Raw genomic sequence first — 12550 nt, forward strand, 5'->3', positions numbered from 1 at the left:
AAGCATTGGATTTCTCCTTGAGATAATCTCTAATGAGTATTTCAGGTGAATTCTGTGTTTCTTAATGTGCTTTATTAGGCAATTATGTTTTTAATGGGTCCAACTTTCCTTTTTCTTTAAAAGTCAGTCTTGATACTTTCTTGGCTGAACGTTACCATCTTCCTCTCCCGTAGGTACACGGGCTGCGTGTGTATAAAGTATAGATAATTATTCAAAATGGAGAATTTTTACCTTCCAGTTTTTATGTAGAAAATACTGTTAAATTATACACAGTCCATGTTTAGGTAAAGTTTAATTTCGAAAGCAGATTTCAGTTTTTAGTATTTTTTTTCCCCTTTGAAATGTCATGCTTTCAAAATATCTCCAGACTGATGATTAGTCTTGATTTTTAATCCCTAAGGCCCTTTTCTTACTTACCATTTCCCTCGTTGCAGTTTAACTCCTGATAAAAATAGTGAGATGAGTAGAATGTGGTTTTTTAAAAGCACAGTCAGTCTCCTACGTCTTGTTTGTCACCGAAACCAGGACACAACCGTGAAACCGGAACTGCACGCAGCTGGTGGCCAAACTCACCTTTTATTTCAGTGGGCCAAAACTTCATTCCTGCTCATCTGCAAAAGCAGGAGGAGACCTGGGGATGCGCCTTGTCCTCGTGATGCTGAAGGACACCGGGATCCATGTGTTGGTATTGTTGGAAGAAAACGGTGGTGAAGTAGTTTGGGTTTTTCATGCACAGTTTTAAGTGCATCCCGGCTAACGGATAAAAGACGGGTTTGCAGGGGGAATGGGCTGCGTGGAAGTGCATCCAAGAGATGTCTTCTGGGCTTTGGATGCCTTTGCGACGTTGAGGGATTTGCGGTGACTCATTTCACAGCGGTGTCGCCGGGCGCAGGTTTGGCATCGATGCAGTTGAAGCCGTGGCCAACCTCGTGACTCCGTGCCGTGGGGCGCTCTCGCGTGCCCACGTGCCACCAAGCCCCCCCCAAAAAGTGGCCCTGGGCCTAATTTAAATCTGTGAACTCCCTAGTGGTCCTCACTGACCCTGCTGGACCTCTGACCGGAGCCTGGACATTACCGAGCACCGTTTCCATCCCCTGGTGAGTAACTTTAAGCGAGTGGCATTTGCCCACCCTGTTAAAACGCTCGTCTCTGCGGTACGTTTGAAACCTGACTTGTGGGTCGGAGCTGAATGAAGCCTCCGTATCGAATTCACTCCGATCTAGACTTTGATTCCAACTGGGTCTGGTTTTACTCCTGATGGGAATGAGGCTGAGGCCGTCAGCGCAGTTCCGTATCTGCGATAACCGTGTTTCACCCCAGTGCCTTTTAGTCTGGGAAACCAGAAACCTCCTGGTGCTGCAGTCCGCACGCAGTGGGTCAGTCTGGAGAAAACCTTGAACTGTGTCTGCTGTTCCTTAAAGCCTCAGCTGTTCAGCAAGGACTTCGGAAGATAAAAATTTTGGAACAGTCAAATTAATTGCCTGGCTTTTGTGATGAGGCTCAGGAATTGCGGGACACCTGGATGGACTGATGAAAATCCATCAGCCGAGTGTCAGGAACAGATCACAGCGTTTTTCTCGGGACTGAAGTCTGGATTTGTTCAAAACCTCAGAATGACACCATGTTCTCGCTGTTACTTGAGGTACGTTAGCACGGTTCTGAACAGGAAACCAACACATGTTCTCATTTAATCTTTATTGATTTTTATTTTTTTACAAGTATAGAATCTCATTTAAGTCGGATAGCTATCGGCATCCAGCAATCTGCGTATTCCTCCTTCAGAGATGAAACAGAGGACACTAATGTCTCGTCGAGGAACGGACTTGCCTTGCTCTCCTGCTGTTCCAGTTACGCTTCGACGACACCAGTCCCTTTTCGTCCGCGGGGAGGGGAGCGACGGCCGGGAGGCAGCGCCCCGGGAAGGCTTCTCCCGCGTCTCGGGCTGGAATCGTTCTCGTCACACGCAGAACAAGGCAAAGCCTTCTCCGTAAAGCCATCCTTGTCCGGGAGGTCGAACAGATCGCCGTTTTGCGCAGAATTCTAGAATGCAACATAACCTTGAGGACATAATGAAGTGATTTAGAAATGGGCTAAGGCAGATCACGACCATACTTAGAGCTGAGTAATCAAGCGGATTTACCTACTTCCAATTTACTGGTTGACTGAATATTAGAAAACACAGCTCGGCCCCTCTGGAAGGTGGCCACGCACACGCAGTCTCCTAAACGTTTCTTTGGCTGTCCGGCGCGGAGAGGGTTAACCTCTCGCTTCTGTCTTGAGCCACGTTTGGACAAGACCTCTGTTTACCTTCCACTCACAAAAAACACCAGCGCTTTTCAGTAGTGTAAGTGTATTCCAGGACTATCGCCCCGGCATGGAATGAGTGAAAAAGGATCTTGTATTTATTTGATTTGAATAATCCAAATTTTATTTGACTTGTGGCCGACACGGACTGACTTCACTCTTTTTTTTTTTTTTTTTCTTATTTTTTTTTTCTTTTTTTTAACCTTTTAATACAGATTAAGAGCTGACTAAAAATCTCAAACACTATATACTGAGAGTCACTACGGATGTTAAAGAAAACACCAGCACTAGCACCACGACCCTGCACACCTGCCTTCCCGGCTCTTGGAAAAATCCCCCTGCCTTAGCGTAGGACCTCGTTCCTTCTGTGCTAGTGCCGCTCCCTAAGCCGCTACAGGATTTTGCAAGGAAGCAAACAAGCTAGTAACGAAATATCCAGGCTACCGCATCACAAAGCGCACTTTATTCATTAACTCTGCCAAGTGCCTTTTGGGCCTTTCCTCGGAGGATACTCATAAACCGACTGAAAAAGGGAGGGAGGCTTTACGAAAGGAAGAAACTGATAAGGAGACCTCATTCTGCTAAACCAGAGAAATGCAGATGGGGGAATCCCTGTCGAGAGAAAATGCTTTGAAGGGAATCGTTGGCCTTGCAGGTTAGTGAGGTGAGAATTAGTTGAGGTTCTGCTGTATGGTAAAGAACCAAAGTTGGCTGTAGAAGGAGAAGGGGATGTCTCCAGTCTGGTCGACTCAGAACAGCGTGTCCCTTCTGTTGTGCTTCCTGTCTGCAGTCACATTAAATTCCCCAGTAAGGCATCAGGGGTCTCCTCTCTCGCTCATAAACGTCTGGGATGATGCCATATGGTGTCTGTACCATTTTAACCGTCGTCTTCCCAAAGAGCTTCCTCTCGTAGTCTATCAGTTGCCTCCAGAAGCCCACGTTGGGGCGTATAACGGGGCGTCTTGATTTGACCCAGTTGTATGCCTCAAAGAGGGTCACCTTGTGGTACTTCATCAGGTAGGCGATGCAGAGGGTGGCCGACCTGCTCACGCCCGCGGCACAATGGACTAAGGTGGCCCCGTGCTTCCGCGCCACGCTGTTGATCTTGTCGGCGACGCTGTCGAAGTACAGGGAAATGGGGGCGTTGGGCATGTCAGCCAAAGGCACTTTCACGTATTCAAACTGGGGCCAGTTGAAATTGGGAATCTCGATGGTGGCGTTGATGATGCAGGTGATTCCCCGGGAGAGGAGCAGGTGCCGGTTGGAGGCGACGCTGCCCCGGCTCAGGTACAGCGAGGGGGTGATTTGGGCGATGCCCCCAAGGGCACCTTCAGAAAGCATTCGTGGAGCCATGAGAGTTCTCGGTAAGGAGTTGTGGCTTCTGGAGGTCATGGAGGATCTTGGCACTCACGCTTCCATTATGGGAAGAGATCCAGCGGGATCTTCAGCCAAGGGAAGGATTGTCTGGCCTGGTGGTGCTAGGACAGCAAGAGCTTCCTCCGCTCACTCACTGCAAAACACAAGCAACGCCACATGAGCGGGGCAGCTGTCCGAGGAGACCACGTCTACGCAGGAGAACAGGGAAACCCAACTCACCCCGCTGTGGCCTGGGCAACCTCCTGCTGGCAAACCTCCGCGGGGCAAGGTGGTTCTGGGTTTGCATGGTGCTCATTACCGTGGGGCCCCCAGGCATTGCCCGGACAGATATTAACAAAAAAAGTCTCCCAGCTTAATTAGCTCCAATTACTCGTCGAGGGTTTGGGCAGCCTACCCGTGGGCCTGGACAGCGTTTCACCCGGATTAGCGCGTGGAAGATGAGCTACGCCTTTTCCACGCTCAAAAGCAGCAACTTCACAACTGGCCGGAGTCCAAGGGGATGGTGAGAAACAGCTCACTGGGGCTGGATGCAGATGCCAGGGATTTAGATCACCCTGCCCTCTCCCCAGTGCCACCCTTCTCCTTTTTTAGGTGTATGCAAGGCCCCGCCAAAGCGCATACACAGAGGAAAGTTGCTCATTAGAAAAGGCAGTGAGTCACGTCCATCCAGGTCGGTAATCGGCTCCCATCTAGGCTGGGGAAGTGTGGAAAGAGTGACCTGGTTATGTCAGAAGCTGAGAGTCACACTGAAGCAGAGGCTGGGACAAGGGAGGCTCTTTTCCTGCTGCTTTAGTGACTGACGAACGCTTCGGAGAAAGACACGCTCCGCAAAGGCTCGGCTTCGCCCGCGCGAGCCACGCGTTCCCACCTCCCTCTGCTGGGCTCCCCAGCAAGGACCCCCACTTTTCTTTCCCCCACTCCTTCAGGACTTCTCCAAAGCCAGTGGAGAAGCCACAAGCAAGGGGATGAGCCCCAGAGCATTAATAATTTGCAAGTCCCTTTTAGGTTTGCAGTCTCCAGCTGGAGACATGACATGGGAGAGGCTCTGGTCAGCACGGGCCGGGAGTCCCTGCTCTGCCCAGGTCCATCTGAGCCCACCAAAGTGTCCCCGGGCTTCGCACGGAGGGGATCAGGGGGTGCTCAGCACCTCGGGTGAGAGGGTGTCTGTCCCTCCAGCAGCGAACCCGCTGGGTCAGAGCATCCTCGACAGGCTGAGAGACCCCGACTGCAGCTTCCCCGGCCCTGGCGCAGCGCTGCAGCCATCCGCCTCCATCCCGCGCCCCGGGAAACACCCGCAGGGCTTGGCAGCGGCTGGCAACGCTGCCAGCGGATTTTTGGCACGGCTCTGCGGTACGGTAACTTAATGAGCATAACGCAGCTCCTCTGTGGCTCGTTCCCTGCTGGCAGCTGCTGGAGCAGCTCCTGCAGCCACGGGCCCAACGTGCCGGCGCTGCAAGAGTTCATGCCCCAACAAGAAGATTTTTGCCGCAGCTGCGAGCGCTCGGCTTCCCCTGCGGACACCCCCACCGCAGCCACCCAGCTGGAGCGGCAAGGAAAGGCACGGTTTTCAAAGGAATAAAGTCCTTTGAGGAGGGGAAATCCCTGCTCTCGACTGGCAAGGCAAAGGATTCAGGCATTTACACTCGGTAACGAACTGTCCTGCTCCGGATCACCGGCCGGCACACGGACGCTGTGGGCTGCTGGAGCTGGGATGTCTCATAGAGCGTGTCCAACGCTGAGCTGGGGAGAGAAGAGAGCGTGGGGTTTACTGGGATGTGTGCCGGACCCAACTGGGACACCGGGCAGCCCCCCCTGCTGAGGCAGGCGTAAGCCACCCAGTTCAGGTGTTGTCCGAGGACCAGAAGAGAGGACCACAGCTCCACAGGGAGAGACAAAGGCCTCGGGAAGGCACTTGCTGCCGATGGCGTAATGTCACCGACGGCTGCCAACACAGCGCTCAGAATCTCGGCGGACCCAGAGGAATCTGAGGCTGGCACAGAAGTCATGATTTGAAAAAAATATAATAGTTTAAGTAATTAATTTGCTCTAACATCTCCTGTAGCTGTCACCAAGACTCTTGAGAGTGCAGGTGAAGCAGCTGCCTGCTGGGAAACGCTGCTGGGCCACGGGAGAGCAGGAGCAATGCCTGAGCACGGCTCTGGGCACGGCAGACCCTCCCTGGAGCTCATCCATCCGCCTCTGGCACCGTGGGGCCACAGCCAGGGGCTGTCGGCTGCTCCATGTGCCCTCCTCATGCCAGCGGAGAGTCTGGCGGGTGCCATGGCATGTCGCCCCGCTTGCTGCCGAAGGCCTGCTGGTGCCTTGGCCCTGCTGGGAGCAGGGCAGCAGCATCCGTGCCTCGCTCCCACAGACCAGGGCACCCAGATCTCTGCCCCAGCGGGACCCTGACACGCTGCCTGGGGTTGAGCACGCTCGCCTGCCCTGCCCACCCCACGGCCACGCTGCTCCCCCTGTGCTCCGACTGCTCCCCAGGGAGACTGGGAGCGCTGCGGGAAGGGCTTTGCTGCTTTCTATAAGGTGGTTCCCGTTTGCAGGCAGCAACTTATCCTGACATTTGCATGTGACAGGCTCGGCTCGCTCTGCCAACGCTGCCGGGCTGGCAGCAAACCGCCTGTGCGCCGCGTGCAGCCCGCTCCCGAGCAGCCACCCGAGACGGCATCGCATGGCGGCAGAGCGGGACAGGCAGTCAGACGATGGGCTTCCTGCTGCCAGCCACGCTGCTCACCTGGGAAGAGCGGAGCAGTGCAAGGGAGGTGTCTGTCTGTCCCACCTCCGGCAGCAGCAGTGGGGGAATGGGGTGGATTTTGGGAACGCTGGGAACGCAGGTGGGTGCCCACCGTCCCGCATCCCAGTTACACGCCACTGCCCCGGGGCTCCGAATGGCAGCACGGCCGCTGCTCCAGCCAGAGCAGCTCCCATCCAGGAGGAGTTAATGTTTCGGAGAGGAGCTCATGCCACAAGCGAGAGATAAGGCTGCTGTGCTCCCTCAGACCCAACACCAGTAGCCGAGATGGCCGTGGCAGGAGCAGATGCCGGGGGACGGGCACGCAGGGCATGTTTCGCGGCGCTGGCAGCAGGAGCTGGCTGGGATGCCACCGACTGCGATGTGCCGTCTCCGGCAGGTGCCGAAGCCGCGGTGCCGCTGCCCACGCGCGCCGGGCTGAGCAGCTGCTGGCGCGCGGGGAGCTGCAGACGGAAAGGGCCTCAGATGGCAGAGGCTGCGCGCCGGGCACGGCGCCTTCGGCTGACGATGAGGAGCTACCGCCGGGCTGGCAGATGCCAGTCCTGGTAGCTGCACCTTCTCGCAACCGCCTGCCTGGCCCCAGCCAGCTCCAGACAAAGGTTTCCCTAAAGTCTGCCGCTCCGCTCCCGTGAAACTCCATCTGCCTCCCTCAGCACAGCCGGGTTATCCTGCCGTGTCCCCGCTGTAATCCAGCACCGTTGCTCTTCGTGCAGGAGTTCCCGTCATTGTGCTGGGGCAGAGAGAGAGGAAAAGAGTGAAAAGCCTCTTCCCAGCCATTGCTGCGTGCAAAAAGAGGAGAAAAACAGCTGAAGCTCAAGCGAGGCACCCGCAGAGCCCAGCCCCGGCTGTGCCACCTGCGGTACCTGCCAGGGACAGTGGCAGAATGGGCCAGCACAGCTGCAAACGGGCTCCTGGCACGGGCACAGGGAGAGGTGCCACGGGTCCAGCTCTGCCTTGTTCAGCCTGGCACAGAGATGGGGAGAGCTGCACCCATACAGCCAGTTTGCACCATCTCACGTGAAAAAAAAACTGCACATCTCCTCCTCTTTCTTCCTGGTTGGAGCTCCTGCGTGGTCGTGCAGGCTGGGGTGGTCGCACAGCCTGCAGCCGGCGTCCCCGGGGTGCTGAAGCCCGTCGCAGCTGGCTCGTTGCAGCACGTCGCCCTGCCAAGGGGCCGTGGGTGCTCCCCGGCGCGATGCCCAGGCTGCAGGATGGTGCTGGGAGTCGTGCCGAGGGGTCAGCACTGGGAAAGGAGCAGCCGAAAGCCGCCGTCGGATGGAGACGGGCTGTGGTGGTGGTTTCATTCCCAGAGGGTGCAGCGTGGTCCTTCGGTGGTGGGCTGGTAGTGACCAGGTGTTCCTGCTACCACATCCTCGTTTGCTGAGCTGACTCCAATTAATGGATAATTAATCTTGTAACAGCTCTGACCTACAGCAAGCCTCTTCCTCGGCTCTGCCTTGGTCTTCCCCATGCACAGAGACCAGCTGCCACAGCCACGTGCTCATCTCGCTGGGCCCCACGGTGGCAGGGGTCCCAGGGGTGGCAGGGTGTCCCTGGCCCTGGTGACACAGGGGTGGGACCAGCACAGCCTCCTCCCTCCCCAGCAGATTGGTGGGTTCTGCCATTTCTCTCATCTGCATAATGAGGGGTGGGGGAAGTAAGTGGGTAATTACAGCCTGGAGATGACTCTGGGCTTCAAAGCCTCCAGGTCTTTTCCACACTGCTCCCAGCCAGAGCTGTCCTTGGGTGTGAGGTTACAGTGAAGGGGTTCATCTCCAGCACCCACCGCCGCCAGGACCTTGTCCCGCAGACCCACTGCTCCCAGCTGTGCTGCTCAGGTACGTCCGGCCGGTCCGTACGGGGCACCGCGTGTGTTTCTGCTGTACCTCGAGGCTGAGCTGTGCCGTTCACCTGCCGTTGGGTCTGTCGGGAGAAGGGGCAGGAGCTCTCCCGTGGTCGCTGCTCCCGTGCAGCCCAGTGGTGTGTGACCAGTTTGACTCCAGGTCGGATCCCACCTGGGCTGCGTTTCCCAGCAAGGGGGTTCCAAAAGCAACACAAAACACTGCTGTAATGGTTTGTGTATCGGTTCCAGTCCCTCACAAAGGTTGCTGCTGGCAATGCTTATGGCTGTGTGCTTCCAAATCTTGTGATAGCTGGAGTTTGTTTCTCTTGCTTTCGTTCCCTGGAATGTGGTCCTGCTAACAAAGGCTCAAATTCCCACAGGAAAGCATTCCTTGTTCCTGGACCTCCCGAGAAAGGCTTGAAAACACCTCTGAAGGCTCCAAAGACAGAGGCAAGCAGGCAGATGTTAGTTAAACGCACTGTGATCCCTAGGGCAGGAGGGGAGAGCCTTGCTTGTTGGTTTTTAGACAATAAGTTGGCAACTCCGAGCTTCTGGTTTCCTATTCTAGTGCTGCAGGGTGGTTTTCCCTGATTTTTTTGGGGTGTTTTTTTTTTATTTTCTTTTTTTAAAGGCTCCTCTGGCTTGAGAGCAGAGGCTGTGGCTTGCTCCCGAGGGGCTGGAGTAAGACTTGTGGCTTGTGCTGGGTTGTGTCAGTAACACGGCCACGTAGCTGGTACCTGGCACAGGTGAGAGCTTCTGCCGGGCCCTCCTGCCCCTGGACCACACGGAATTCTGCAGCCGTGTGCGTGGCTCGGTAGCCAGCTCACCGGGTGGGCAGGGACGGCTGGCCCCCCCGGCTCTCCGGCAGCCGTTCCGCTCCTCCTGCCCTAATGCCGCCAGGAGGGCTGCGGCTGCGCACGGTGTCCGCAGAGGGGTGCGGAGTGCCCGGGGGGCACTGGGCGAGTTTGGAGCCAGGGGAGGCCGAGGTGCTCTGCTGATGAAGCCCCTGGTTTTGTTCCCAGAGCATCATCTGGGATTCGAAGCAGGTTTGTGGGCTGGGTGTGTGAAATGTCAGGACTGAAGCGAGCCTTCTCCCCCTTCCCAGGAGAGGGAAAGTTATTCATTTTGGAGATGACAAATGCTCTCTAATGCTGCAGTAAAGAGAAGAGTCAATATTGCAGGCGCTGAACGAACGAGCCCGCTCAGGGCCCTTCCTGGCCAGGCTGAACAGCAAATTGCTTCAGAAATGGTCTCGGAGAACAGCATTTGGAATAAATTTCAGGCCGTTCTCAGGGTGGGGTCTTGCTTGCGCCGAGTCCACGGGGGTTGGAAGCGGGCGCGAGGCCGTCGGCAGCCCTGCCTCTCCCGGTGCCACCGCAGCTCTTTGCTCTGCTGGGTCTTTGCTTTCCTGCCTTTGGCTGCCGTGGGTGAGCTCCTGAGGCTGTCCCGGGCTCCTCTCGGGCACGTGGTTCGGAGCCATCAGCGCATCCTCGCAACGGATGGGACGAGTGGTTTGGTTTTTGAGGCGGAAAAGAAGGAAAGAGAAGCAGGAGGGGATGGTGGGGTGATTTGTGCTGCGACAGAGGGTGCCCTGACTGATCCCTGCTTGCAGCCTGGGTTACCCTCTCTGGCGAGCGCAGGGAGAAGCTGTCAGATGTTAAATCAAGACAATAATCTGTCTGCCCGAAGCTCCGAGCAGGCCTGGCTGCTCGTACAGCACCCGGCACAACTGGGTCTCCCGCGCTCGCAAGAACACACCGGTGACTTCCCGAGGGCGTCGCGGTGCGTTTCAGGCACGACTCCCCTTTACACAGGGAACTCCTGGGGTACGGCTGCAAAACCTCCCCGGCTTATCCCTGCTCCGCAATCCCAGATCAGACACGTTCAGCCCAGGAGCACCAAGTCCTGTTTCCCACGGCGTGGCACTGCCTCCTCCACATCCCTGCGATCCGGGCTGCTCCCATGACCCGAGCCAGCTCCTGAGGCTGCAGGGCTGACGAACCCCAGCGAGCCTGGCCCAGCCTGCTGTGACGTTGCCTTGGAGTGGTGACAGCAGACGCTCCTGTGTCACGGCTCGTCTCCCTTCCATGGGCACCGATGCCATTCCTGGTGTGCCGGGTTGGCGTGGGTAAGGCCAGGGCTGTGCCAGCCTCACCCAGCTGCCTCCCGCAGCCCAGGAGCAGCATCCTGGCTCGTGCAGCCGGTCTCTGCTCGCTCTGCAGGCGCGTCGCACCACCAAGCCTCACTCTGCAACCGGGCTTGCTGAGGTTAATACACGGAGCAAAAGTGAAGGGTTAACGAGCAATTGCAAAATGCACAGGGCAGCATCAGGGTGTGCCTCACAGCTGGCTGTAAATCAGCCCACTGTGCCCAGCTGAGGAGCTCTGAGCTCCTAAATGTCTAGCGGTGCTCTACCAGACCCTCAGCCCCTCCTCACTCCGGCTCCCCGATTTATTTTTATTTTCCAGCACAAAGGAGCAGAAGAAAAAATAATGGGTGGTGAGGTTTTTGGAAGGCTCTGAGGATGCCACTTGGCCTGTTGGCCCTGGCTGCCTGATGCCTCTCCCAGGCAGGGGCAGGCAGCTCCGCGGAGCCTTTATGCATGGTGCCACTATTTCCCCGGCGAGGCAGCAGAGCCTGCCCACGGGCACGCTGCGGGCTCCGTGCCACGCAGCCACCCCCTCCTCGCTGCTGTGCCAGCGGGAAGAGGCAGGGCTGCTTCCCTGCCACTTGACAGCTGGATCCTGCCAGCTGTGAGCAAAACCCCTCGCCACGGGGAGAGCTGCCGGCTGGCGCGCGGCGGCAAGGACTGGGCGAGACGGGGCACGGGTGCAACCTCGAGCACGCTGGTGTTTATAAACTCGTGCAGGATATAGCTGCTCTGCTCTGGGGACAAGCTTCCCTCGGCAACCAGCGAGAGGATTTTATGCAAGAAAAACAAACCACTTTTCTTTTTAAAGCGGTGTCTGTTATTTTGGAGCCACTGGCTCCTGGCTGGCTCTAACACGCCACACTCTGTGTGCCAATCGCTCGGAGAGAGCCGCGGGGACACGGGGCTCGCTGCGGGGCCCTGCTACAAGCCAGTAGTGTGGCCATCCACATCTTACTTAAAAACTCCAGTGGGGTGCAAGAAACACTCTTTAAAAACCAGAATTAAGCCTTAAACGGGATCCTACAGTTGTGGGCAGCATCAGTTCTGTACTCAGCTGAGCACCAGGGGCTGGTCTGGACCCCCGAGTGGAGATGGCATCTGTTCCGCAGCGCTATGGCTTCTTTCAGTGCCAGCCAACGGTGTCTGGATTGCAAGTGGGGTTGAGAAAAGCTCCCCTGCTCCTTGTGTGCGACCCTGGCGGGGTGCAGATGGAGGGGAGCTGGCGCACGCTCGGGGAGCAGACCCGTGCCTGGCTCTGGCTCCCGGGGTGCTGCAAGATGGAGCCTTGTTTTTCCCGGGGCTGTGCCCTGCGCAGTCACAGCCAACAGGAGGGACACAATCTCTTCCTTATTAGTTGAGCAAAACACCGGGACCTGGTGTGTTTGCTCGTGCGTGTGACCCTGCTGGGACCAGGGCTGCTCAGCTGGCACTGCAGGGCTCACCCGAGTCGGTGCTGCCGGGGCCTGTGCCTCGTGCTTATGTGGCAGCTCTGGGCTCTGCCCCATCCCTGCCAGCCCACCTCAAAACCCATAAAATCAAAGGCAGCTGCAAATTCACTGCAACGTGCCCTGGAAACTGTCCGGTGCTTCCATGCTGGCGCTTGCCCGGACCTTTTCCAGGGGCGCTGCCAACTGATGCATGCTCTGAACGCAGCCCCGCTTCTCCAGGAGGGTCTCAAAGCCTGCTCCCCCCCAGGAAACCTGACCGTGACATTCCCACACTGACGGAATCCCCTGCAGGCAGCCAAGCAGGGGCTGCCCACGCTTCCCAAGGCCAGGCAGCGGTTGGGCACAGGGGCAGTAAAAGCAGGAAGGGAGAGCAGCGAAAAGGCAGGATGGGAACGGGCTGGTCGGCTGTGCCCAGCCACCCGCCTGCAGCAGCTGTAAGGAATGAGGTCACCTTCTGAGCACATCGATGGGGTTGCTTAGGGTAACAGGAAGGGAGGCCAATTTTAATCAATTAGTTGGAAATCAAGTTTACACATGGTAGCAAACGCTTCCCGCATCGGCAGCGCAGGGCCAGCGCCTCTCACCTCCCCGTCCTCTGGCTGCTCCAGGCTTGGGGAAATTGGGTTTTGCCCCGCAGACGGGGCACTGAGCAGATTCAAATT

The 12550-nt window shown here is 56.9% G+C and overlaps 1 protein-coding gene across 1 annotated transcript; it reads right to left on the reverse strand.

Moving 5' to 3' along the window:
- Positions 1-3099: 3099 nt before the first annotated feature.
- On the reverse strand, positions 3100-3696 carry DUSP14 (dual specificity phosphatase 14). The gene has a single exon (XM_009989528.2). It carries the CDS (start codon positions 3694-3696, stop codon positions 3100-3102), a length of 597 nt encoding a protein of 198 aa, XP_009987830.2.
- Positions 3697-12550: the final 8854 nt, after the last annotated feature.

The sequence above is a fragment of the Tauraco erythrolophus genome, chromosome 21 (assembly GCF_009769465.1).
Source record: "Tauraco erythrolophus isolate bTauEry1 chromosome 21, bTauEry1.pri, whole genome shotgun sequence".
NCBI lineage: Eukaryota > Metazoa > Chordata > Aves > Musophagiformes > Musophagidae > Tauraco > Tauraco erythrolophus.

Coding starts and splice junctions, on each gene's coding strand:
- DUSP14 (XM_009989528.2), bottom strand. CDS start 3,696: ATGACCTCCAGAAGCCACAACTCCTTACCGAGAACTCTCATGGCTCCA.